Source organism: Hyaena hyaena, unplaced genomic scaffold, assembly GCF_003009895.1.
Source record: "Hyaena hyaena isolate Hyena2069 unplaced genomic scaffold, ASM300989v1 scaffold_96, whole genome shotgun sequence".
NCBI classification, from domain to species: Eukaryota; Metazoa; Chordata; class Mammalia; order Carnivora; family Hyaenidae; genus Hyaena; species Hyaena hyaena.
Genome location: NW_024080729.1, coordinates 2175818 through 2201625, shown reverse-complemented (window position 1 = coordinate 2201625; position 25808 = coordinate 2175818). Strand labels below are relative to the sequence as shown.

Here is a 25808-nt window from a genome sequence, read left to right as displayed (position 1 = left end):
GGGCAGTATTAAACAGCAAAGTCACCAACAAAAAGCACAAAAATGAGGATGCCTGGATGGCTTAGTTGGCTGAGCATCCAACTTCGGCTCAGGTCATGATCTCACAGTTCATGAGATCGAGCCCCACACTGGGCTCTGTGCTGACAGTGCTGAGCTTGCTTCAGATCCTCTCTCCCTCTCTCACTGACTCTCCCCCGCTCATGCTGTCTCTCTCAAAAATAAGTAGTTTTTTTAAAGCACAAAAATGTGAAAAACAGCACTAAATATATCACAAATACTGTTTTGTTTTGTTTTGCATTTACACATTTTTTCATATTTTTTGTTTCTTTGGAGAAAGATGAGGGAAGCAAGGGAAATGATATTCCCCCCCTTTTTTGTTTTATTTTCTTTTTCTTTTTTAAATAATCTCAACACCCAACATGGGGCTCAAACTCCACCCTGAGATCAAGAGTCACATGCTCCACTGACTGAGCCAGTCTGGCGCCCCAAGGGAAATGGTCGTATCCCCATTTTATAAATGTTTGGAGTGACAAGACTTGAGAGGCACAGATAAGACTAGTGCCAGGATTTTACCCTCCTGTCCCAGGACTTGTCCACCGCAAGTGTGTTTTGGTTTCAGTTACCACAAAGTGTTCAAGCCTCCCCAACTGAATTTTGAAATCTTTATATTTCCAGTCATCTAGATACTCAGTGAAGGAAGTCATTTGTTTCTGCAAGGATTTATTTATAGTAGCAGGGACTCATGGGTATTTATTCTGTGGGTTACAAAATCCAATACGATTGTTACTTGCTTTGTGGCTCAAATTGTTCCCGCCTTGGCCATTGGGAGTGCTTTCGGGTTGGTTCTCCGGTCCTTTCCATAAACTCCCATCCTTTCCTGAGCATGTTCTTACTTCCTGCTGCCACACGGTGTTCCAGGCTCGGCTGGTGCTTTCCCTTCCCAGCCCTGGAATCAACCTCTTCTCCATGGAATCTTGGTTTCTTTCACTGAAGAAAGGTCTTGAAAAACCAAATCTGGGCACCTGGCGGCTCAGTCGGTTGAACATCCAACTTTCGATTTTGGCTCAGGTCATGATCCCACAGTCATGGGACCAAGCCCTGAGTCGAGTTCCACACTGAGTGTGAAGCCTGCTTGAGATTCTCTCCCTCTCTCTCTTTCTTTCTCAAAATAAATAAGTAAACTTAAAAAAAAAATCTTTAAAAGCAGATTATGGGCCCTAGAGGTGCTCAACTGCTACTGGGGTGCTATTGCTTTTACACCTTCTAGGGGTCAGGACTACAAAAAACCTGTACACATACTCATCCATGCATGAACACAGATCCGTGTTTACTTCTCTATCTATCCACCATACCAGTTACGAAGTTTTTTTTTTAATGTTTATTTTTGAGAGAGAGAGAGGGACAGAGTGCAAGTGGGGGAGGAACAGAGAGAGAGGGAGACACAGAATCCGAAGCAGGCTCCAGGCTCTGAGCTGTCAGTACAGATCCCAAGGTGGGAGTTGAACTCAAGACCTGCAAGATCATGACCTGAGCTGAAGTCGGATGCTAACCGACTGAGCCACCCAGGTGACACTTAAGGAGCTTTTTATGAAGGTCATCCCTGTCTTTATAATCTAGTATATAGTAGATTTACAATAAATATTTTCTGATTTGAATTGTATTAATTAGATAGAGAACAATGTGATGCAGAAACGTGTTTGAAGATTGAAAGAAAGCAAGATAAATGAATTTTTGTCGACTGGTGACATTGAAGGGGCCCAGGCTTAGGGGTGCCTGGCTGGCTCAGTCTATAGAGCATGTGACTCCATTAGGGTCATGAGTTCAAGCCCCACATTGGGTGTAGAGCTTACACAAAAAAAAAAAGTCTGAAAGGGCCCAGTCTTAGATTCAGAGATCTGAGTTCAAAGACCAGCTCTTGCCACTTAGCTCCAGGACCTTGAATCAGTTACCTAACCTTTATGGGTCTACATTTCCCCATCAGTTAGAAGAGGGAGTAAGTGGGCTAAATGATCTTTAAGATGTTTTTTCAGGGGCGCCTGGGTGGCTCAGTAGGTTAAGTGTCCGACTTTGGCTCAGGTCATTATCTCACGGTTTGTGGGTTCAAGCCCCGTGTTGGGCTCTGTGCTGACAGCTCAGAGCCTGGAGCCTGTTTCAGATTCTGTGTGTGTCTCTCTCTCTGACCCTCCCTTGCTCATGCTGTCTCTCTCTCTCTGTCTCTCTCAGAAATAAATAAAACATTAAAAAAACAGTTTTTTTAAAGATTTTTTTTCAGCTTGGGAACACAAAACTTACCACATTGCTCATTTGCTTAAAACCTCTCTTAAGGACAGGAAGTTTCTCTCTCTCTCTCTCTAATATAATCCATAGTAGTAAGTATAACTTACAATATGGCCTGGGGTGTGTGCGGTAAACACATATACACATATGAACACACACCTGCATATATACATATACACACGTACCTGTATTAGGGATTGGTTTGAGATAATGTAACAGAAATGTAAGTGTACCTTAAATTAGATAGATGTTAACGTCTCACATAACTTGCCTTCTCTTTCATAATCTGGGCTATGCTGTTCGGGGCACTTACATATTCAACACACAGCTTTTAACTCTGGGCACAAGGTGACTACTCCAGTTCCTACCATCATGTCTGTATTCCAGCCAGCAAGAAAAGGGAAAGACACAAAGAAGTCCGTTCTTTTTTAGGAGTGTGGCCCGGAGGTGGTACTCACTATCATGCTCATGCTGCATTGGCCAGAACTTACGAACATGGACACACTTGACTGCAAAAGAGGCTGAAAAATGCAAATTTTAAAAAAATGTTTATTTATTTTTGAGAGAGAGAGAGAGCAGGGGAGGTGCAGAGATAGAGGGGGACAGAGGATCCGAAGTGGGCTTTGCACTGACAGCCGAGAGCCCCACGCGGGGCTTCAACTCACAAACTGTGAGATCGTGACCTGAGCCAAAATCGGACGCTCAACCGACTGAGCCTCCCAGGTGCCCCAAAGCTGGAAAGTGTGGTTTTTAGCCGGCCAGCCACACCAATAGTTGGGGGTCCGATATTAAAACAAAGAAGAGGAGAACGGGTTGATGGAAAACCTCTGGTATCTGTGTCAAGGTATGTAAATGAGATAGCATTTTCACAAAATGGCACTAATTCTTTTTAAACATTTTTAAATGTTTTATTTATTTCTGAGAGAGAGAGGGAGAGAGAGCGTGAGCAGGGGAGGATCAGAGAGAGAGGGAGACACAGAATCCGAAGCAGGCTCCAGGCTCTGAGCTCTTAGAACAGAGCCCGATGCGGGGCTCGAACCCACGAACTGTGAGATCATGACCTGAGCCAAAGTCGGACGCTTAACCGACTGAGCCACCCAGGCGCCCCGGTACTAATTCTTTTTAAACAATTTTTTTAATTCCCCCTTTACTTATTTTTCTATGTAATCTCTACCCCCAACATGGATCTCGAACTCATGACCCCAAGACCAAGAGTTGCATGCTCTGCTCACTGAGGTAGCCAGGCCCTCCTAAAATGCTACTTACTCTTAATACAAAAAGTATTGTGTCTATTTAATCTTGTCTATTCCACAATTTTCTTTTCATTTTTAAAAGTACTGGTCTTGACCTACCTAGCTGATTTCACATTCTCAAATGGGTTATAACCCTCATTTCGAACACCGCTTTCCCAGAGTGCAGCGCGAACTCCCTGGCACAGCACAGTGGCGTCTTCGAGACACAGCTGCCACTCACTCTGCCGCCTCCCTTCTGGCCGTTGCCACGGGCTCTGTGGCAGCCCCGTGGAGCTCCCCCAGCCTCAGACACATCGCCATGTCCCCCACCTCCTTGTCTTTGCACTTGCTGTTCCCTCCATCTGGGACGCCTTCTGCCCTTCCCTCAATCTTCGCCTATGCCCATCCCACCCAGACTATCAGCCTGGCAAACTGTCTTCATTGTTCAAAGCCCAACTGGCATGTCGCCTCCTCTAAGAAGCCTTTTCTTACCTGTAAGTCCCCTGCAGGGCTGGTACCTCGCCCGGTGTTATCTCTGCTTCTCCCTGCTTAGAAGCCCCTTCTTATCCCACATCGTTGCGGGTTCAACCGTTAATGTTCTTAGCTGTCAGCTTCCCCTCCTGCCTGTGAGCCCCTCAAGGGCAGGAAGGCAGGTCTCATCCACTTCCTACCCCCAGCACCCTTCTCAAAGACCAACACAAAGGCCAGGTCCATTGTGCATTCGCCAACCTGACCAGAAGATGGAAGATCTCTTTTGGAGGAAGGGAAGCCTGACCTGATGGCCTTAGGCTGAACTGCTTGTGTCTTCGCTTTGCTCCCGTGACGCCTTCATGGAGCCTCACGCATTGCCTGGACGTGATAGGCTGCAGGGATGCTGGAGCCAGGTTGCCTGGGTTCAAATCCCAGCAGTGTACCCTGTGTGTTAATCTAGAAGAGTGGCTTAACCTTCCCGGGCCTTGGTTTTCTCATCTGTTAGATGGGGAAAAACCATATGATGTATTTCATAGCCTTGCTGCGACAGTTAAATGGGTTCATTCATTTGGAGCAGTGCCTTGGAGATATTCACCCAGCCTTAGTTTATTTGGTCTCTCCGTGCATTTCTCTCCACAGACTTTCAGCCCCTAGAGGGAAGCTCTCTATCTCCTTGGTGCTTTTTGTACCGGCTTGCTTAGAGTAGCACTCCTCAAGTGTTGACTTTAATTGGCAAGTCACCTGGAAGTTCAGACCAGTATCTTTTCCGTATCTGGTTAGCCTGGGATGAAGGGCAGATCAGTGAACACCTCGCTGGGTATAACCTACTCAGGGAAAGATGGCCAGAGGACACCAAGCCTGCCCCATCCACTCGCATTTTTTAGGATCCAATAAGCAGGGCAAAGGGACACTTGTGGACTGTTCGTTAAGACTGGCAACAATTCTTTGCCCAGGTTTGAACCACCCTGAGGTAGTGAGGGGAAATGCTTTGTTACCAGCAGGGAGTTGGCTCTGTGCTGGGAAACAGCGGGCAGAGGTAGACAGGTGCTTGCCTGTGTAACAGAGGGATCTCCCGAGGGGGAGAGTTGGGCCTCCCAACCCCCAGATCACTCAGGATCAGCTGCAGGAAACTGGAGACCCCCAAAGGTATTTGAGGCAGGAAGGATTGAATATAAGGAATTGGTTCCTTCACAATCTTTGGAAGGGGGCAAGAGGTTCTGTGCTGGGTCTCGGGGACGGCCCTTGTAATAACACTGCTGAGCCGCCCCATTGGGAGAGCAGTTAGCTCTGCCCCCTCGGGAAAGCGGGAGACAGGAGGCCACCCTTGGAACTGTTGATTTGCAGGAAACACCACAACTTCACCCAGGGGTCAGGAAGTTACAGCTGACAACCAACCAGGCTAGTGGCCAAACCCTGGAAGGTGGCTGCAGAGAGACAGGGTTTCCGTAGCTTATTTGCTAGTGGCAAAATCAATGGCGGCAGGAACATGGCCTCTGCCTCACTTCTGGTATTTATTTATTTATTAAATTTGAGTACAGTTGACGCACCATGTTTAGTTTCAAGTACAGCATAGTGATTCGACAAGTTTATGCAGTATGCTGTGCTCATCACGGTGTAGCTCCATCTGCCACCAGAGATCACTATTACAATATTATTGATTCTATTTCTCAGGCTTTTTATTCCCAGGACTTATTCCTTCCACACCCGGAAACTTGTGTCTCCCACTCCCCTTCACCCATTTTGCCCGACCCCACACCCTCCGTCACACTTCTACCTTCTCAAGTTCACACTCTGTGTCCAGTCTCCAGGGCGGTGGCTGCAAGGGAGTCTGGAACGTTGGGGTTTAGGTTTCCGTTTCTGCATTGGAGCAGTTGAAAGGAACACAGGATCAGCTGAGCCACCACATCCCCAGGCCCTCACTCACTGTGCTCCAGTCGCTGGCTCTCTGGCTGGTCTTTGAACGCACTAAACTTGCTCCCCCTGCTTAGAACTTTGTGTTTGCTGTTCCCTCTGCTTGGAATGCCCTTCCCACCGAGCCTCCAAGTCCTGTTAAGCATCACTTCTCCAGAGAAACATTCCTGTTCTTCTGACTGAGCCAGCCAGGTGCCCCTGAAATTATTGTATATACTTACAGGTTCACTTGCTTATCACTTGTCTTCCCTCCTTAGAATAGAAGTTTCATGAGGGCAGGCACTTTATCTGTTTTCTTCTCCCCTGAGGCTCCAGCATCTCAAACAGGGCCTGATGTGTAGTATAGCATGTGCTTAGTAAACATTTGTTGAATGAACCACTGAGAAATAGAGATAACATAGCTGATTTTGGACTTACCTTTGTTACCCAATTTGTCTATAATATTGTAATAACTTCCTCATGTGTCCCTCTTCTTCTTTAAAAAAATTTTTTTTAATGTTTATTTCTGAGAGACAGACAGACAGACTGCGAGCTGGGGAGGGGCAGAGACACAGAATCCTAAGAAGGCTCCAGGCTCTGAGCTGTTAGCACAAAGCCTGACTCTGGGCTCGAACTCACAAACTGCAAGATTATGACCTGAGCTGAAGTTGGACACTCAACTGAATAAGCCACCCAAGCATCCCATCTTTTTTTTTTTTTTTAATGTTTATTTACTTTTAAAAGAGAGACAGAGTGCGAGCAGAGAGAGAGAGACAGAGATAGAGACACAGAGTCCGAAGCAGGCTTCAGGCTCTGAGCTGTCAGCACAGAGCCCGACACGGGACTCAAACCCATGAACTGTGAGATCATGATCTGAGCCAAAGTCAGACGCTTAACTGCTGAGTCACCCAGGGGCCCCAACATGTCCCACTTCTTGATTCATGGCGAGGATTGCATCTCACTTTTTACTTTTTTACTTTTGCCTCACTTCTTACATAATGCCCAGCATATAGTTGGCAAACCATGCATTTTGGTGAATGAATGAAGAAAGAAAGAAAGAAAGAAAGAAAGAAAGAAAGAAAGAAAGAAAGAAAGAAAGAAGGAAGGAAGAAAGAAGGAAGGAAGGAAGGAAGGAAGGAAGGAAGGAAGGAAGGAAGGAAAGGGAGGGAGGGAGGGAGGGAGGAAGGAAGGAAGAGAATGTTTAGGAGGCATAAGTGTGTTCCAGGATGCCCAAAGGCGTGGAAGGAGGGTGCTTACTTATTTATTTATTTTTACAGTAGGCCCCATACCCTATGTGGGGCTTGAGCTCGGGAATCTGAGATTAAGAATTGCATGCTCTGGAGCTCCTGGTGCCTCAATCGGTTAAGCATCCTACTTCGGCTCAGGTGATGATCTCATGATGTGTGAGTTCAAGCCCCGCATCGGGCTTTCTGCTGTCAGCACAGAGCCCGCTTTGGATCCTCTGTCCCCCTCTCTGTCCACCCCTCCCCTATTCACGCTCTCTCTCTCAAAAGTAAATAAACATTTAAAAAAAAAAAGAAGAGTTTCATAGCCTACCAATGGAGCCAGCCAGGCACCCCAAGAGGGTCTTGATTGCACAACGGTGACACAATGCTAAACCAAATTGCCTCCGTTGGTCCAGAAAATGCGAGTGATCCCCGGATCAGCGGGTGGAGAAGGTGGGGCAGCCTGAGGTCAGCGTGGCTGGCAGGAGCTTGGCCCGGGCAAAGGGAGAGGCAAAGAGCCAGGGATGCTTTGGAGCTGCAAAGTTTACTTTTGGAATTGAGAGGCTTTCTAGTTGCTCGGGCACTTTTTACAATTGCTGTCTCCCAACCCCTCAGAAAGGGGAGTTCCCCTAAAACTCTGAGGAGCAGGATGGCTCAAGGTCCAATCTCCACATCATTCATAGACTTGGTCTTGTCAGTTTGATGCTGTCGGGGCAAGAGAAGAGCCAAATATCCTATCTTTTTATTTTAAGATTGTGTTTCTTGAAAGATTTTGTTTTATTTATTTTTTTATTTGAGAGAGAGAGAGAGAGAGAGAATGGCAGTGTAAGCAGGGAAGATGGTCAGAGAAAGAGAATCTTAAGCAGGTTACACATTCAGCACGGAGCCAAATAAGGGGCTTGGACCCTGGGATCATGACCTGAGCCAAAATCAAGAGTCAGACGCTCAGCCAACTGAGCCACCCAGGTACCCCTAAAGATTTTATTTTTAAATAATCTCTATATGCAAAGTGGGGCTCAAACTCACAACCCTGAGATCAAGAGTCTCCTGCTCCACTCACTGAGCCAGCTAAGTGCCCCTGAACATCTTTTAAATAAGATGCTGTCTCGTGTTGCCCCTTTTGGGATGTATCTCTGAAGAGGAAAGGCAGTGTTGGTAGGAGTCAGAAGCAAATTTTAGAAAAGTGTAAAGCCTAAGCATTTTTTGAATCTTTTTATATCTTTAATATGTAAGTCATTTTTAAATTATTTTTATTTATTATTATTTTTTAATGTTTATTTTTGAGAGAGAGAGAGAGAGAGAAACAGAGTATGACCATGGGAGGAGCAGAGAGAGAGGGAGAGACAGAGTCTGAAGCAGGCTCCAGGCTTTGAACTATCAGTATAGAGACTGATGCAGGGCTCGAACCCACAAACTCTGGGATCATGACCTGAGCCAAAGTTGGACGCTTAACCAACTGAGCCACCCAGGAGCTCCAATATGTAAGTTATTTTTGACCATTACCAAATAACTGACTCAGCTGTTTACATATTCACAAACATGAAAATAACACGTCACAAATATAGCACATAAATACACACTCACATACAAATACAACATACACAAACACACTCGAACATTCATATACACAAACACACACAATCACACGCACAAACACATACACAGAAAGCCCAAACACATACACAGAAAGGGCTTTACAAGCCGTTTTGCTTGTAAAGCAAAATTAATATAGTCAGAAGAAAAAAAATAAAAACAATATATAGGCAGAAGGCATTTGTAAAAACTATTTCCCAGGAAAGAAAGTCATGACTCACTTATGAAAAACAATGTAAGCATTTTTTTAAAAGTTTCACTTATTGAAATAATCTCTGTACACCACATGGGGTTTGAACTCACAACCCTGAGATCAAGAATCGCATGGTCTTCCAACTGAGCCATCCAGGTTCCCAAATTTAAGAATTTAAACAAGTTATTTCACTAACACCTGGTGAGCTGATGGAAGGGAAGGGAAAGGAAGCTGAGGAGAGTTTCACCGAACAGCTTACCCACGGGAAAGTCTGTCTCGAGAGTCAGGCGCTGGCTCTCAGAGGCTGTCATCAACCTCTTGTCCGGTGGGCAAATGGGATGGAAAAAATAGCAAAGCCTCAGACCATACTTAGAGACTGGTTGTCGGGAGACACCAAAGAAAGGGAAAAATAGAGCTTTGAAAGCTGAGGACAGTAGCAATCAATGTGGGGAGTTCTGGGGGAAAGGAGGCAGGTGAATTGGAGACCTAGACCTTGCGGGGAGGGGGGGGGCAGCAGGGAGTAAAACACATGGGAAGTTTGACGCATCTTGAACCAGATGGGGAGAAGTGGATACAGAATGAAGCCCGCAGGACATGGCTGCTAGGGGACACTTGGAGTTATAGGTGACCCCAGTGAGGTGGGAACGGTGCTCAGAAATAGTCAGTGGTTGTGTACTCAAGATCAAACACCTTCCGGGAGCAGCCAGCAAAGGCCGTGGGAAAAGGGGAGACCCTCTTCTCTCTGGGGAAGTTCATGTCTGCTTGCTTCCTCTTGACACCATCGTCCCCACAGAGTAGCTTCCTTCCTTCACCCTGGGGTAGCTCTCCCATCCCAGGGGTATCTCCCGCACCTTACCTTTTCCTTCTCAGGGCTCTCTTCCAGGAAGACTTCCCTGACTCTCCAGTCTCCCAGAGTTAGAACTCCTCCGATGGCCTCCAGTGCTTCCCTTAGCACCCATCTTACGGGTCCAAATGGCCTTGAGTGACTCAGCCCTCCTGAGGCTGGCAGCCTCTTGAAATGTGGGCTGTACCTTGCTTTCTAGGGTATTCCCCAGTTCCTAGCTCAGAGCCTGCTACACAGCAGACACTCAGTAAACCCAGTAAAGGAAAGGACGATGGAAGGCCAGGGATCTTCACAGGGCGGGGGAGGTAAGGGAGTCGTGGTGACAGCTCTCGGGGTATACCCTTCCCAGGGACACCTGCACTGTTCAAAAGGCTTGTTTTAGGCTTGGTGAGGAGAGTGGGAAGATGTGGTATTTCTAGGATCAGCAGCTGGTGCAAAGGAAAAGAGTTAGGGAAGGAGGAGAGGGACAAGGAAGCCGATATCGTATCCCTTGTGAGTATTTCCCACCTGCAACTATCTGCAGACTCCAGAAGGGAGTGAGAGAGGAAGGGATAATGAAGAGGAGGCTAAAGAGCAGTAGGAATTTGCCCCTCACTAGCCTGCCTGCCATAATCACCAGGTAGAAAGCAGGCAACAATTCCTTATTCTATGCTGCTGCGGGTCTGTGTCCGCTTATTCACAATTCTGTTTTTAGATGAAAGAGAGAGAAAGACACACACATAGAGAGAGAGAGAGAGAGAGAGAGAGAGTCAGTCTTAAGCAGGCTCCATGCTCCTGTATAGCCTGATGTGAGGTTCGATCTCATGACTGTGAGATCATGACCTGAGCTGAAATCAAGAGTCAGATGCTTAACCAACTGAGTCACCCAGGCACCCCCATTCCACAAATATTTATGGAGCACAAGCTATGTGCCAGGTGTTGTTCTAGGTGCTGAGAAAACAGCAATGAAGAAAATATGATGCTTGTATTTTGGGGGGCAGTGGAGTAACTATGTATAGTGAGGTGATAATATGTGTTATGAAAAAAATAAAGCACGGTAAGTAGGTTACAGAGGGAGGGCGTGGGGAGGGGCTAGGTTCATAGGTTGGTAGGGAAAGCCTCTCTGATGTCTTTTGAGCAGACACCTGAAAGAAACAAAAGACAAAACGAGTGGATACTTGGAGTGAGAACATTCCAGACTGAAGGAACCACAGGTGCAAAGGCCCTGCGGCTAGAGTGTGCTGGGTGTGTAGGAGGAACTGCAAGGAGGCCAGTGTGGCTGGAGCGGAGGGAGGGAGGAAAGTGGTTAGAAAGGAGATCAGAAGGATGACAGGAAGCATTTCCAATGTTTGAAGGTCAGGGAGATGAAGGCCAGTGAGGCAGGTGGCGAATGGAGAGTGATGGCCCTAGTGTCCCACAGGCCAAGAGACAAAGCTGTTTGAGGTCAGGGAGGGATCGATTGGTCAAAAGCCATGGAGAGGTCTAGCAAGAGAAGGCTGAGCTCAGGACTGGGCAGTGTGGAGACCACCTTAACAAGAGCAGACTCGGTGGAGTGGCGGGAGGGGGGTTCCTGGGAGAATGGGAAGCTGGGATGGGGGTGGGGGGGGGAAGCGGACCCACAACGGGGGAGTCTGGTGCAGAGGGACGCACAGCCTTGTGTCTGAGCATCGTAAGCTTTCCTCCATCAGCTAACTCTTAGCTGAGCTGATGCTTGGAACTTGGCTTCCCTCCCCACCTCTTCTGAACAGGGTCGGTCTCCAGTCTTCCCACCGCCGCCCCAGCGGGGATGGGGGATTAGAGCCTGATGTCAGCCTGTGCTTTACTTTTTGTTTTCTGGTACCAGTCAAGACGTGCCTTGTGAGACTAGGGCGGGGATGCACACTATTAGTCCTCAGTTACCAGGTGGAGGCTCCCTAAATCCCTCATCAGCCACCCTTAGAGGATCTGGCTGGGAAGACAAACAGCGCGGGGCAAAAGTTTATTGCTGACTGCCATCTGGTGGACATTTTGGGAACTGGTCCGGATCCAGATCTGTGACTAGTAGGGTGGTGGGAAGAATCGAATGAGTTTTTCCAGTAGCACCAGGCATTTATTAAGTGTTTGGTAAAAATGGGCTACTGTCATTATGCTCCTGCTTTGGAGGAGTGTGGTTAAGATAAATGTGTCCCTTGAGCACCTGGGTGGCTCAGTCGTTAAGCATCTGACTTCAGCTCATGTCATGATCTCCCAGTTTGTTGAGTTGAGTCCCAATCCGGTGAGCTTGAGCTCCATTTTGGGTAAACACGAGCCCCTCCTCTGGTAGCCCCCTTCTCTCTCTCTTTTCTTTCTTTCTCTCCCTTGTTCTCTCTCTCTGCCCTTTCCCCCTCACTTGTGCCCTCTCGCGCTCTCTCTCTCTCAAAAGAAATGTGTCGCTTGATTTCACTTACAACATTTTTCTTAATGTTTATTTATTTATTGTGGGAGAAAGAGATTGCAAGCTAGGGAGGGTCAGAGAGAGGGAGAGAGAGAATCCCAAGTAGGTTCAGTATTGTCAGTGCAGAGCCTGACTTGGGGCTTGATCTCAGAACTGTAAGATCATGACCTGAGAGCTGAAATCAAAAGTTGGGCGCTTAACCAACTGAGCTACTAAGGTGCCTCTCACTCCCAACGTTTTTTGAATGAAAAGGAAATATTCTAAAAGGAGGTCCCTCTTTTTTATCTTGGTAAAGACAAGAGTGCTTCAGGGAATCAAGTTGGACATTGTGCTTACAGTCAGATGTTCTAGACTCAAATCCTGCTTTTGCTACTGTGTGACCTTGATCACATCCCTTAAGCACCCTGTGTCTCAGTTTCATCAAATCATAAAATGGGAGCATTAGTGTTCATGGCACACCAGGTAGTAAATGTAAAGGGCTCTCTGTAAAAGATGCTCTCTCTTAGTTATGTAAAAGATGCTCTCTCTTAGTTAATGGTAGTGACATACAAGCTCTCAATCCGGGGGGTGTATTGTTGTAAAAGAGTGCTTTCAGGGTGCCTGGCTGGCTCAGTTAGGAGAGTGTGGGACTCTTGATCTCAGGATTGTGGGTTCAAGCCCCATGTTAGGTGTGGAGATGGCTTAAAAACATAAACTTGAAAAAAAATAGTGGTTCTCAACTGGCGGCAGTTTTGCTCCCCAAGGAACATTTCTCAATGTCTAGAGATATTTTTGTTTGTCACAAGGGCAGGGGATGCTCCTGGCATCTAATGGGTAGAGGTCACAGATGCTAAACATCCACCAATGCCTAGAACAAGCTGCCTACGGGACCGATTTATTCTGTCCAAAATGTCAATAGTGCTTAAAATGAAAAAATCTTGGAGCTTTTAAAAGTGAGGATTCTTCTTGCCATGTCATGGACCAACATGAGGAACTGCTTTCTGAAAAGTAAGAGAAAAGCAGAGTGACGCATGAAGCTGGAAAGGGATTCTTCCTACAATTATATGCAAGAACAAAATGAGGGTCCAGATTCCTGTGCTGTCTAGTATGGTAGCCAGGTGCCAGTCATATGTGGCTATTGAAGTTGAAATTACTTAAAATGGAAAAAAAAATTTTTTTCTAATCGATCCCTGGGTTGAAATAGCCACGTTCCAAGTGTTTAGTAACTATTTGTGACTAGTGGACAGCACGGGTACCGAACATTTCCATCGGCACAGAAAGTTCTACAGGATAAGCACAGCTCAAAACAAACAAAAACAGAAAAAAAATCTCAGCAGAACCAGGCATTGGTGGGACAACCCACAAGAGAAAAATTAGAAACTAAGGACACGCGGGGAGGAGGGGACCACGAGAAGTAACTACATACACCAATGAGATGGTTAAGTAAGAACAAAGGCGGGGGCGCCTTAGTGGCTTAGTCGGTTAAGCGTCCGACTTTCGCTTAGGTCATGATCTCGCAGTTCGTGGGTTCGAGCCCCGCATCGGGCTCTGTGCTGACTGCCAGCTCAGAGCCTGGAGCCTGTTTCAGTCTGTGACTCCCTCTCTCTCTGACCCTCCCTTGCTCACGCTGTCTTTCTCTCTCCTAGAAATAAATAAAAAAACATAAAAAAAATTAAAAAAAAAAGAACAAAGGCGGAATATAATTAAGTCATGAATACACACATGCACAATAACTGATCTGTGCAATCGTCCCCCCCGCCCCAAGAATACCCTTAAGTGCATAAAACTCAAGAATCTTTAAAAGGTAAGTAGAAGCAACAGAAGGCAAGAGGGAAAAGGGGAAGCTATTGCTGGGGAGTGCTGTGCCTCTCTTTCTCTCCTTCCTGGCACAGTTCAGTTTAACTTGTGGTACAAGCTTCCCAGCCCGACAGGTGGCCACGAATCGACTGTACTGATGGAGGAGCGCCTGTGGCGGTTTATTTTAACTGAAACCTTGGGGATCTTGTAAAGGATGCAGGTATGCTTGGTGATGAAAGGCAGAGAGAAGAAGTGAAGGAGCATACGGGAGATTTGGAAGAGCAGATGCTGGTAACTCAGCTCCTTGAACTGATCATTGATGATCCCATTGATGAGCATGACCATGGAGAAACTGATGAGTTCATAGACGATGATCCACAGTGCGTAGCACAGCAGCCCCACGTAGTTGTTCGTGTGGATGCAATAGAGAAGCAACACGCCGAACAAGATGGTGGTGGTGGATAAGACGATGTTGATGCTTCCCTTGTGGGCCATGACCCAAGATACCGTCTCAGAGTTTGTGTCCATGTAGATATTGACTCTGTCCTCGTAGCCAAAGTACGTAATGTGGTTCAAATCAAAGATGAGGAACTGGATGGTGTTGAGGATAGAGAAGATGCCCACCACGAGGCAGGGAGTCTTGTTGTTCATTTTATACGTGTTTTACCACAGCACCTGCTGCAGGGGGAAAAAGGAGATACAGAATAAGATGGTGGAGCTAGCCCTACACAAATTCCTTGAGCCACTGGATATAAATGGGAGAGAGCTAAAATAAAATTGGTATATGGACAGGCAATGGGCCAGAAGTCAAGGGACATGGGTGTCTGGCCCCTGCTCTGACATAACCAGCTGTAGGTGACCACGTCCCTGGGAATTGAGGGCGCCGTTGGCCTAGGATACTCCTTGGGTAGCTCCCAGCTCTGCTGTTTCAGACGCAGCTATGCTTTAAGGTAGCAAAAAGCACACTGTCCGTGCCAGGCTCATGGCAATTGGGAAGCTCCTGTATCTGGAATGATGATGGAGTCAGCTCTGGGCTCTTCCACGGGATATTTTTTTCTGTGAAGTCAGAAAACTAGTTTGGCTCCTTGAGGGCCTGGAATGACCCCTGAATATTTTTTTCAGTTGCAATTGTTCTATTATAGTCAAATATACTTTTTTTTTTTTTTTTTTTTTTTTTTTTTACCATTTTAGCCCTTTGCGAGTGTACAGTTCAATGGCATTAAGTACATTCACACTGTTGTGTGACCATCACCACCATCCATCTCCAGGCTTTTATACTTAGCAAATGCTCACTGCCCCCTCCCCTACGCCCAGCCCCAGCTAACCACTATTCTCCTTTCCGTCTCTATGGGTTATGACTACCCCAGGCACCGCACGTAAGTGCAGTCATACAATATTTCTTCTGTTGTGCCAGCTGGTTTCATTCAGCATAATGTTTTCCAAATTCATCCCAAATATCCTTGTATCTTATTCTCCATGATCCTCCCAACTCCGTGTGTCTCCAGAGTTTAGTCCTTGGTACACATACCGCCTGCTGCACCCCAGGAACCAGCATTTCCCCGGTAGGGTAGGAGAATCCTTGTGCTGGCTGCTGGAGAGCTGCGCTGATCTTTGTCTGTTCCCACCAACCCAGCCTCAGGCCATCCCTGCCACCAGAGTCGCTTCCAGAGTGGCTACTTTCCACAGGGTGCTCTCCTGGGTCTTTCAAAAAGAGGGCCTCAAACCACACAGGCGTGTCCCTTTGGTGTAAGACTGTTTTGCAGATTTCAAGGCATTATCTTTATAGACCCCTTGGGTTTTTTGTTCTTGCTGCCCCCGCCTTGGTTTTGGCCTTTAATGCCTCCCCACGGTCATGGTAAAAACTGCCTAACGTCTCTTTCTGCCTCCTTTCCTGTTCCTCTGGCCCATTCTAGTCACTCAGCAAACATCTATTGTGCATTAACTATGTGCTGGACATTGAGCTCGGCACTAGACATGCACAGGTAAACATTCTAGTGAGGAAGCTAGACAAAAACAAGAAAAATGGGAATAAAATGTTTTTAACATTTTTTAAGGAAAACTTACCATGCGTTGTGATAAAGGCTGTGGAGGAGGTGGTCCGATGTCCTCAAGATGTAGCAAGATCTGATCCAGAATCACTATATTGTACACCAGAAACAATATAGCACTCTATGTTAATTAACTGGAATTAAAATAAAAACTTTTTTAAAAAAGATCTAATCCAGAATGAAAATCAGGGGAGGTTTTCTTTCCTCTTCTTTTTACAAATGTTTTTTAAAATTTACTTTTGGGAGAGCACAAGTGGGGCAGGGGCAGAGAGAGAAGGGACAGAGGATCTGAAGTGGGCTCTGCGCTGACAGCAATGAACCTGATGAGGGACTAAAACTCACTGAACCCTGAGATTGTGACCAGAGCTGAAGTTGGAAGCTCAGCTGACTGAGCCACCCAGGTGCCCCGGGGGAGACTTTCTGAAGAAGGCAATCACTGAACTTGTGTCTTAGAGGGAATGGGCAACCACTGGGTGGAAAAGGGAGGGACTTCACCTCTGGCAAAGTGGACAGCATTCAAGTAGGCATGCGGACAGGCCAAAGCCATTTGGGAAACAGCGAGTTTGGTGTGGCTTGGGTAGAGAGGTAGGCTACAGGGAAGGGCAGGGGTCCGAAAAGAAGAGGACTTACCTGCCATGTCCGGGTTTCTTTGGAAGGCAATGAGGACACTTGGAAGGGTCTTCAGGATGTGTGTGTGTGTGTGTGTGTGTGTGTGTGTGATGATCTGATTTGCATTTTAGAAAAACATTTCTTGGGCCACCTTGGTAGCTCGGTTGGTTGAGCATCTGACTTTGGCTTAGGTCATGATCTCACGGTTTGTGGGTTTGAGCCCCACATCATGCTCACTGCTATCAGCCTGTCCCCCTCTCTCTGCCCTCTCTGTCCCTCTATCTCTGCCCCCCTATTTGCACCCTCCCCCCAAAACATAAATATTTAAAAAAATATATAAAAACGTTTCTTGCTGGTATGGGGACCACGGGTCAGAAAGGAGACAAGAGTAGAGGCAGGCAGAGCAGTTGAGAGGCTTAAAGGCAATGGTGAAGCAAGGCAACATGGGGTGTTAGGGGGTTGCATTTGCAGTCTGGGGCTGTGGGAGGAGTCTGGGATTAGCACCTGGGTCAAGGGTGGCCCATTCACTGAGCTGGGAAGCACACTTAGAATGGGGAAGGGAAAAATGAAGGAGGACAGCTTGAGAAATGGTGGGTTTGAACTCCCCTGGGATATGTCTATTATGAAGTCCTCTCCATCAACCTGGAACTCAGAAAGAATCTGAGTGTTTCTGAAATACAGCTTTGGGCTGGATACAGGGTTCTTGGTGAACAGTGGGAGGAGGAAGTATTTTGAATATATTGTCCCACCATCATTTGGCCTCCATTGTTTCTGCAAAGAAGTCAGCTGTTAGTCTTACTGAGATTCCCTTCTAAGTGTTGAGTCATTTTTCTCTTGCTGTTTTCAAGATTTTCTTCTTGGGGTGCCTGGGTGGCTCAGTCAATTGAGCATCTGACTTGGGCCCAAGACATGATCTCATGGTTTATGAATTCAAGCCCCACATGGGGCTCCCTGCTGTCAGCACAGAGCCTGCTTTGGATCCTCTGTCGTCCTCTCTCTCTGCCCCTCCCCCAGTCCTTCTCTCACACACATTCTCTCTCTGTCTCAAAAATAAACATTAGAAGATTTTCTTCTTGTCTTTGACTTGAGCATTTACTATGCAGTGTTTATGGATCTCTTTGAATTTATCCTAATTGAGGGCGCCTCGGTGGCTTAGTCCATTAAGCGTCCGACTTTGGCTCAGGTCATGATCTCACGGTTCATGGGTTTGAGCCCTGCATCAGGCCCTGTGCTGACAGCTAGCTCAGAGCCTGGAGCCTGTTTTGGATTCTGTGTCTCCTTCTCTCTCTGACCCTCCTCTGTTCACGCTCTCTCTCTCTCTCAGAAATAAATAAAAAACATTAAAAAAATGAATTTATCCTAACTGGAATTCTTTGGGTTTCCTGGATGAGTGTGTTAGTGTTTCTCAATAAATTTTTATGAGTTTTTCATAACTTCTGTGTCTTTTATTCATATTTATTGGTATTCTGTGTTTGATGTGACATTGCCATCATATTTTCCTTCAGTCCTTTAATCATGGTTTCCTTTAGTTCTTTAAATACATATATGTTTAATGTTTATTTTTGAAAGAGAGAGAGCGTAAGCAGGGGAAGGGCAGAGAGAGGGAGACACAGAATCTGAAGCAGGATCCAGGCTCTAAGCTGTCAGCACAGAGCCCAATGTAGGGCTTGAACTTAGGAATCATGAGATCATGACCTGTTAGTTAGACGCTTAACTGACTGAGCCACCCAGGTTCCCCTCTTTAAACATATTTATGACGGCTCTTTTGAAGACTTTTTCTGTTAAATTTGATATCTTGTCACTCTTACAGGGAGTTTCTGTTCCAATTTATTTTCTGATATATAAGTCATACTTTGCTGTTTCTTTACATGTCTTATATTCTTTTGTTGTTGGAAACTGGACATTTAATTAATTAATTAATTAAAGTTTTTAGGACATAAAATTTTTTAAAAATATAATTTATTGTCAAGTTGGCTAACATACAGTGTATACAGTGTGCTCTTGGTTTTGGGAGTAGATTCACGTGATTCATTGCTTACATACAACACCCAGTGCTCATCCCAGCAAGTGCCCTCCTCAATGCCCATTACCCATTTTCCTCTCTCCCTCACCCCCCCATCCACTCTCAGTTTGTTCTCTGAATTTAAGAGTCTCTTATGGTTTGCCACCCTTTCTGTTTGAAACTATTTTTCCCCTTCCCTTCCCCCCATGGTCTTCTGTTAGTTTCTCAAGTTTCACATATGAGAGAAAACATATGATATCTGTCTTTCTCTGACTGACTTATTTCACTTAGCATAATATACTCCAGTTCCATCCACTTTGTTGCAAATGGCAGGATTTCATTCTTTCTCATTGCCGAGTAATAATCTACGGTATATATATGCCACATCTTCTTTATCCATTCATCAGTTGATGGACCTTAAGGCTCTTTCCATAATTTGGCTATTGTTGAAAGTGCTGCTATAAACATTGGGATACATGTGCCCCTATGAATCAGCACTCCTGTATCCTTCGGATAAATTCCTAGTAGTACTATTGGTGGGTCATAGGGTAATTCTATTTTTAATTTTTTGAGGAACCTCCACACTGTTTTCCAGAGTGGCTGCACCAGTTTGCATTCCCACCAACAGTGTGAGAGGGTTCCCATTTCTCCACATCCTCACCAACATCTGTTATTTCCTGAGTTGTTCATTTTAGCCACTCTGACTGGTGTGAGGTGGTATTGATTCATATTTCCCTGATGATGAGTGATGTTGACATCTTTTCATGTGTCTGTTAGCTATCTGGATGTCTTCTTTGGAGAAGTGTCTGTTCATGTCTTCTGCCCATTTCTTCACTGGAAATGAAGGAGAGGAACATGTGTATTTAACTAATGAAAACCAAGTCTAGAAGAAAATGTCATCCAGGGGCCCCTGGGTGGCTCAGTTGGTTAAGTGTCTAACTCCCAATTTCAGCTCAGGTCACGATCTCACAGTTTGTGAGTTCAAGCCCCACATCAGACTCTGCTCTGACTGTGTGAAGCTTGCTTGGGATTCTCTCTCTCTCTCTCTCTCTCTCTCCTCTCCCTCCCATGCTCATGCTCTCTCTCTCAAAAACAAATAAATTAAAAAAAAAAAGAGTTGCATGCTCTAGCAACTGGGCCAGCTAGGTACCCCAACAACCTCATTTTTTAAAATAGACAAGAGATTTGGGGCACCTGGGTGGCTCAGTCAGTTGGGCATCCGACTTCGGCTCAGGTCATGATCTCACAGTTTGTGGGTTCAAGCCCGCGTCGGGCTCTGCTCTGAAAGCTCAGAGCCTGGAACCTGTTTCTGATTCTGTATCTCTCTCTCTCTCTGCACCTCCCCTGCTCACGCTCTGTCTCTCTCTCAAAGATAAATAAACGTTAAAAAAATTTTAAAAAATAGGCAAAAGATTTGAGTAGACACCTTGCCAAAAATATATAAGTATGACAAGTACATAAAAAGATGTTCAACATCATTTGGCATGAGAGAAATGTAAGCTAAAACCACAAGGAGATACCACTATATGCCCAATAGAATGGCTAAAATGAAATATTTATTGTTTGTACTAAATTCTTGCAAGGATGTGGAGGGACTAGAATTCTCATACCCCACTAGTGGGAATATAAAATGGTACAGCCACTCTGGGAAAGCGTTGCTAGTTTCTTAAGAAGTTAAAATTGTATTTATCCAAGACAAATGAAATCATAAGTCTATACAAAGTTTTGTGCACAAATGTTTCTAGTGTTCCAATTTGTAATTGCCCCAAGTTGCAAATCACTAGATGTCCTTCAAAGGGCGAATGGATAAACAAATTGCGGTATATTCATGTCATGGCATGCTACTCGTCAATAAAGAATGAACTTTCAAAACGCATAATGTAGATGAATCTTAAAGAATGGAACTTCGATACACATAACAACATGGATGAATTAGGCTGAGTGAAAGAAGCAAGACAAAAAAAGTGCACACTCTATGATTCTATATATGTAAAATTCTAGAGAATGCAAACTAATAGATAATGACAGCAAATCAGTGCCTTGTGATGGTAGGGGTTGCTGCAGGAAGGGGGGGAGCAGGGGTTAAGAGGAAACTTTGAGGGGTAATATGTTTAGGAATTCAGTGGTGATGGTTTCACTGGGATATACTTATGTCAAAACTTATCAAATTATGTACTTTAAACATGTGCAGCTTATTATATGTCACTTATACCTCAGTAAAGCTATTAAATAAACAAACACTTAACACAATGCCTAATGTTTGAAGTAGAAGTGTGCTCAATTTGTCTTCCATCTTGGTTTATACTACTTATGACATTTTCTGAACCTGGACTCAAGTGATGTGTGTGGATCTATGATAATATGTAGTCTTGTGCTGTCTTAATTAGCTTAAGTCATAAGCAGTGATTTTGTTTCTCCCACAAACTGCAAAATCCTCAAGGTCAGGACTTGTATCTTGTACTTTTTTGGTATCCTTCTACTAAGTCTAGCATAGTGACAGACACAGAAAAGTTTAACGAATACCTTTTGGTTAACTGAGTGCATTTTGCACTCTTTAACAAATCTGAGTGGGGAGGATACTTACGACAGAAAATGGAGAATAGTTTTCTCTACTTTTATTCTTTTATTTATCTGGAATATAGCATACAGGACAGAGAGGGAAAGACCATGGCACAAAGCTACCCCAAGACACTACCATTCTCCCTTATGCTGTAGCTACCTGAGGTATAAATCCAGATATGCCTGTGTCCCAGGGTTGAATTAGAGAGCTGTGGGTTGAAGGCTGATGAAGGCATATACCAAGGCGAAAGGATTGCCAGACTGCGACTCAGCTTCATTTCATTCCCTTGCCCTCTTTATTTTGACCTCTAAGGCGGCACTGACCAGAAAACGAAGGAGAAACCCAAGAAGTGCTTGGTAAACAACAATGGCCTTTCATTAAACGCCCTTCCTGAGCAGGTGGTCCTCGTTGGGATTATAATTACATTCCTCTCCATAGTCTCCCAAAAAGATGGCAGCAGAGTCTCTATTCCGAACAGATCAGCAGAAGTGAGAGAGATGGAACTAGAATTACCATCAGTGGAGAGAAGGGCAAACATTATTTACTATAGTGTCGGGTAAGGTTGATGATCTTGGATTTCCGTCGTAGGAACTCTCCAGTGGCTGTCGAAATACGCCTGTTGTAGAAAATTATATTGCCTGGGCTTTGACTTTTGTAGATTATGTGAGCATAGGAGATGACATAGAATATCCAGAAACAGTGCATGAAAATACGGGACATCAAGCCAAACCAACGCACGACTCTGACCTCTTCAATGACAGAGTCATTGTTGGTAAAGATTTGTACTATAATGTTTACAACTTCGTAGAAAAGGATCCAGATCATGTAGGTCACCAAGCCCCCGTGTATTTGGGCATACACTGAGTACAGGAGGAAGAAGCTGATGATGAGGGTAATGAAAGACAGGAAGAAGACAATATTGAAAGCCCAGCAGATGATGAAGTGGCTTATCAGGACACTTGCACTATTGTTCTGCAGGTTATTATCAGTGCAATTGTTGCTCCTTAAGTACTTGTGTTCGAAGATGAGGCACATGTTGGCGGCCATGATGGTAAAGACCCCTGATAACACGGTGCCCATTTTGGCAGTCATGCCAAACCAGTGCTGCTGTCTCATGCTGAGACTTCCCGTGAAGACGAACAAGATACAGGAGAGTTCTGGTTCCTGCCAATGTGGTAAATGATCAGAGTTTCTGACTCCTGCCCCAAATGCACCCTGGAAAAACAATAGAGAGAAATATGGAAGCCAGGAAATAACCAGCTTTGGGAGGACAGAAGGCTTTAAAATTGTTTGGGAATGACATATCTGATAAAGGGCCAATACCCCAAATCTATAAAGAGATTATCAAACTCAGCACCCAAAAAAATGAATAATCCCACTAAGAAATGGGCAGAAGATAGGAGTAGACATTTTTCCAAAAAGACATCCGGATGGCTAACAGATATGAAAAGATGCTCATCATCACTCGTGTGATGCATGAAACACTTTGTGTTTGATGCACAAACATCACTCATCATCAGGGAAACACAAATTAAAACCACACTGAGATACCACCTCACACAACACAAGAAACAACAGGTGTTGGCCAGGATATGGAGAAAGGGGAAGCCTCTTGCACTGTTGCTGGGAATGCAAACTGGTGCAGCTGCCTTGGAGAACAGTATGGAGGTTCCTCAAAAAGTTAAAAATAGAATTACGCTATGGTCCAGCAATTGCACTACTAAGTATTTACCCAAAGTTTATAAAAATACAGATTCGAAGGGGTACATGCACCCCGATGCTTATAGCAGCATTATCAACAATAGCCAAACTATGGAAGGAGCCCAAATGTCCATCAACCAATGAATGGAAAGAAGATGGGGTATTTATACCATGGAATACTACTCAGCCATCAAAAAGAATGAAATCTTGCCATTTGTGGTGATGTGGGTGGAGCTAGAATGTATTATGCCAAGTGAAATGTCAGTCAGAAAAAGACAAATACCATATGATTTTACTCATATGTGGAATTTCAGAAACAAAACAGATGAACATGTAGAAGGGGGAGAAAGTGAGGGAAACAAATCATAAGAGGCTCTCTTTTTAAAGTTTTTATTTATTTTGAGAGAGAGAGAGAGCGCGCACACAAGCAGTGGAGGGGCAAAGAGAGAGGATCCCAAGCAGGCTTCACGCTGTCAGTGCAGAGCCAGATGTGGGGCTTGAACCCATGGACCACGAGATCATGACCTGAACAGAGATCAAGAGTTGGATGTTCAACTGACAGAGCCACCCAGACGCCCTCCATGAAAGGCTCTTAACCATAGAGAACAAACTGAGGGTTGATGGAGGAAGGTGGGTAAGGGATGGATTGAATGAGTGATTGGTACTAAGGAGGGCACTTGTGATGAGCACTGGGTGTTCTATGTAAGTGATGAATCGCTGAATTCTACTCCTGTAACCAGTATTGCACCATATATTAACAACTAGAATTTACTTATTTCTTTTTAAATGTGTATTTATGAGAGAGAGAGAGAGAGAGAGAGAGATCACATGAGTGCAAGTAGGAGAGGGTCAGAGAGAGAGGGAGACAGAGGATTCAAAGCAGGCTCCAGGCTGGCAGCAGAGAGCCTAATATGGAGCTTGAACCCACAAACCAGGAGATTATGACCCAAGCCAAAGCCGGACACTTAATGGACTGAGCTACCCAGGCGCCCCAACTAACTAGAATTTAAATAAAAATTTGAAAAGGAAAAAAATTTTTAAAATTGCTTGGGAGTGTGAGTGGGGAGGAGGGAGGATGCAGTGTGGGGTGGGTGACAAGGAACAGATAAATTAGAGAAGCGGTTCTCAACCCTGGCTTTATGCTAGGATCAATGAAAGTACCCATGCCCAGGTTCCACCTCAGACCAATTATAACATCCTCTAAGTGCTACGCAGAAATCAGTATTTTTCAAAACTTCGTAATGATTTTCATAGGTAGCCAGTATTAGAAAGCACTGGGTAGGGGCGCCTGGGTAGCTTAGCCGGCTGGGTGTCTGACTTCGGCTCAGGTCATGATTTCACAGTTCGTGGGTTCGAGCCCCGCATCAGGCTATGTGCTGACAGCCAGCTCAGAGCCTGGAGCCTGCTTCAGATTCTGTACCTCCCTCCCTCTCTGACCCTCCTCTGCTCATGCTGTCTCTCCCTCTCTCAGAAATAAATAAAACATTAAAAAATTAAAAAAAATTAAAAAAAAAAAAGAAAATGCTGGGTAGAGAAGGTAGTTTAAATTATGCTCTTCTCTTTTCCCAGCATTGCTGCACCCCTGTGGGGAAAATTGCCTGCAGTTGCCAGACCTTGAGTGCAGGTGTCTCAGGAAAAAACTCAGCAGTACAATCTCCCTGCTGGCATGAGACCTTGCCGAAAACAGGTGGGCACCAACTGCCTTTCAGCAATCACTCCTGCATTACGTATCAAAACTAAAAGAATACAAAGAAAGGATACTTTAAGGGAATTTTAGAGCCTTCAGGATAGAGTTTCCTAGTAATAGAATAGAAAAAGCAATAATGAGCTGGGTGTTCAACTAAAAAACTTAAGGGAAAAGAAGCAATAATAAAAACAACAAAAAATAGGAGGAAGAAAATGAACAGAAGAGCAGAAATCAACGAAAAGGAAATAAAGATAGAGGGATTTCTGATTGGTTAAGTTATTGGGGACAACTTGCTGCTTACAAAAACTAAAAACCTGGATAAAATGGTTTTAAAATAGTCTTGAAAGCACAGAAGAGCTGACAAACTAGCAGGTGGGAAGCCAGTCTATAGGAGAGGTAAGAAAGCATGGGAGTCGGTTTTGCTCCGAGGGTATTTACCAGTGTGAGCAAATGTGAATTACATCATGTTCTGTAGGCTAAGGACCGATGAAGTCTAAGCTCAGGATCCACCAAGGTGGTGAGTCTAGTATATGTGCTGCCGAAGCGAGCACCAAGGTGGTGAGTCTATTAGAAAGACTTCCTTGTATTAGTCGTACCCCCCACCCCCAAGAAGGCTATGATTAAAGGTGAATCAGAAGTAAACCTGACCCCACGTCTTTCTCTCAAGAGACTCCAAGAAAGATAACTTCCCACTACTCTGCACAAAAGAGGAGAAAACTCTTGAGAGACTGTAACCATAGCTAGTCTTCTTGTGACTTTGTAGCCCAAATTATAGAAGTATTCAAAAAAGCTCTTAAGTTACTGCAAACCTAGTTTAAAGCAGTCCTGAGGGGCGCCTGGGTGGCTCAGTCAGTTAAATGTTGGACTTCGGCTCAGGTCGTGATCTGGCAAGTTCTTGGGTTGGAGCCCCAGCATCAAGCTCTGTGTTGACAGCTCAGAGCCTGGAGCCTGCCTCAGATTCTGTGTCTCCCTCTCTCTCTCCCCTTCCCCTACTTGCACTGTGTGTGTGTCTCTCTCTCTCAAAAATGAATAAACAGTGGGGCGCCTGGGTGGCTTAGTCGGTTAAGCGTCCAACTTTCACTTAGGTCATGATCTCGCGGTTCGTGGGTTCGAGCCCCGCATCGGGCTCTGTGCTGACTGCCAGCTCAGAGCCTGGAGCCTATTTTGGAGTCTGTATCTCCCTCTCTCTCTGACCCTCCCCTGCTCACACTGTGTCTCTCTCTCCTAGAAATAAATAAAAATATTAAAAATAAATAAATAAATAAATAAACAAACACTAAGCAAATAATAGTAAAATAAAGTAGTCC

General features: G+C 45.1%; 1 protein-coding gene and 1 long non-coding RNA gene across 4 annotated transcripts in view; both read right to left on the bottom strand.

Moving 5' to 3' along the window:
* Positions 1-4317: 4317 nt before the first annotated feature.
* Positions 4318-9848, bottom strand: LOC120233836. 2 transcript variants are annotated; one of them, XR_005528927.1, is made up of 3 exons: positions 9739-9848; positions 6113-6270; positions 4318-5837 (listed from the first exon to the last, which is right to left on the bottom strand). It is a non-coding gene; the product is annotated as an uncharacterized LOC120233836 (long non-coding RNA). The 2 variants fall into 2 exon arrangements; XR_005528928.1 differs by having other exon boundaries at positions 6113-6221.
* A 4026-nt stretch (positions 9849-13874) lies between these two features.
* Positions 13875-25808, bottom strand: part of TMEM217 (transmembrane protein 217) — a 34137-nt gene continuing 22203 nt past the window's right edge. Inside the window, exons 2-4 of one of the 2 annotated variants that reach the window (XR_005528925.1) lie at positions 21273-22328; positions 15959-16032; positions 13875-14572 (exon numbers count right to left, since the gene is read on the bottom strand). Coding sequence is in view for 1 of the 2 variants with exons in the window: in XM_039235320.1 (XP_039091251.1) it covers positions 13991-14545 (555 nt within the window). In the remaining variant the exon portion in view is untranslated. The remainder of the gene's footprint in view (positions 14573-15958; positions 16033-21272; positions 22329-25808) is intronic. The other variant, XM_039235320.1, reaches the window with a different exon arrangement.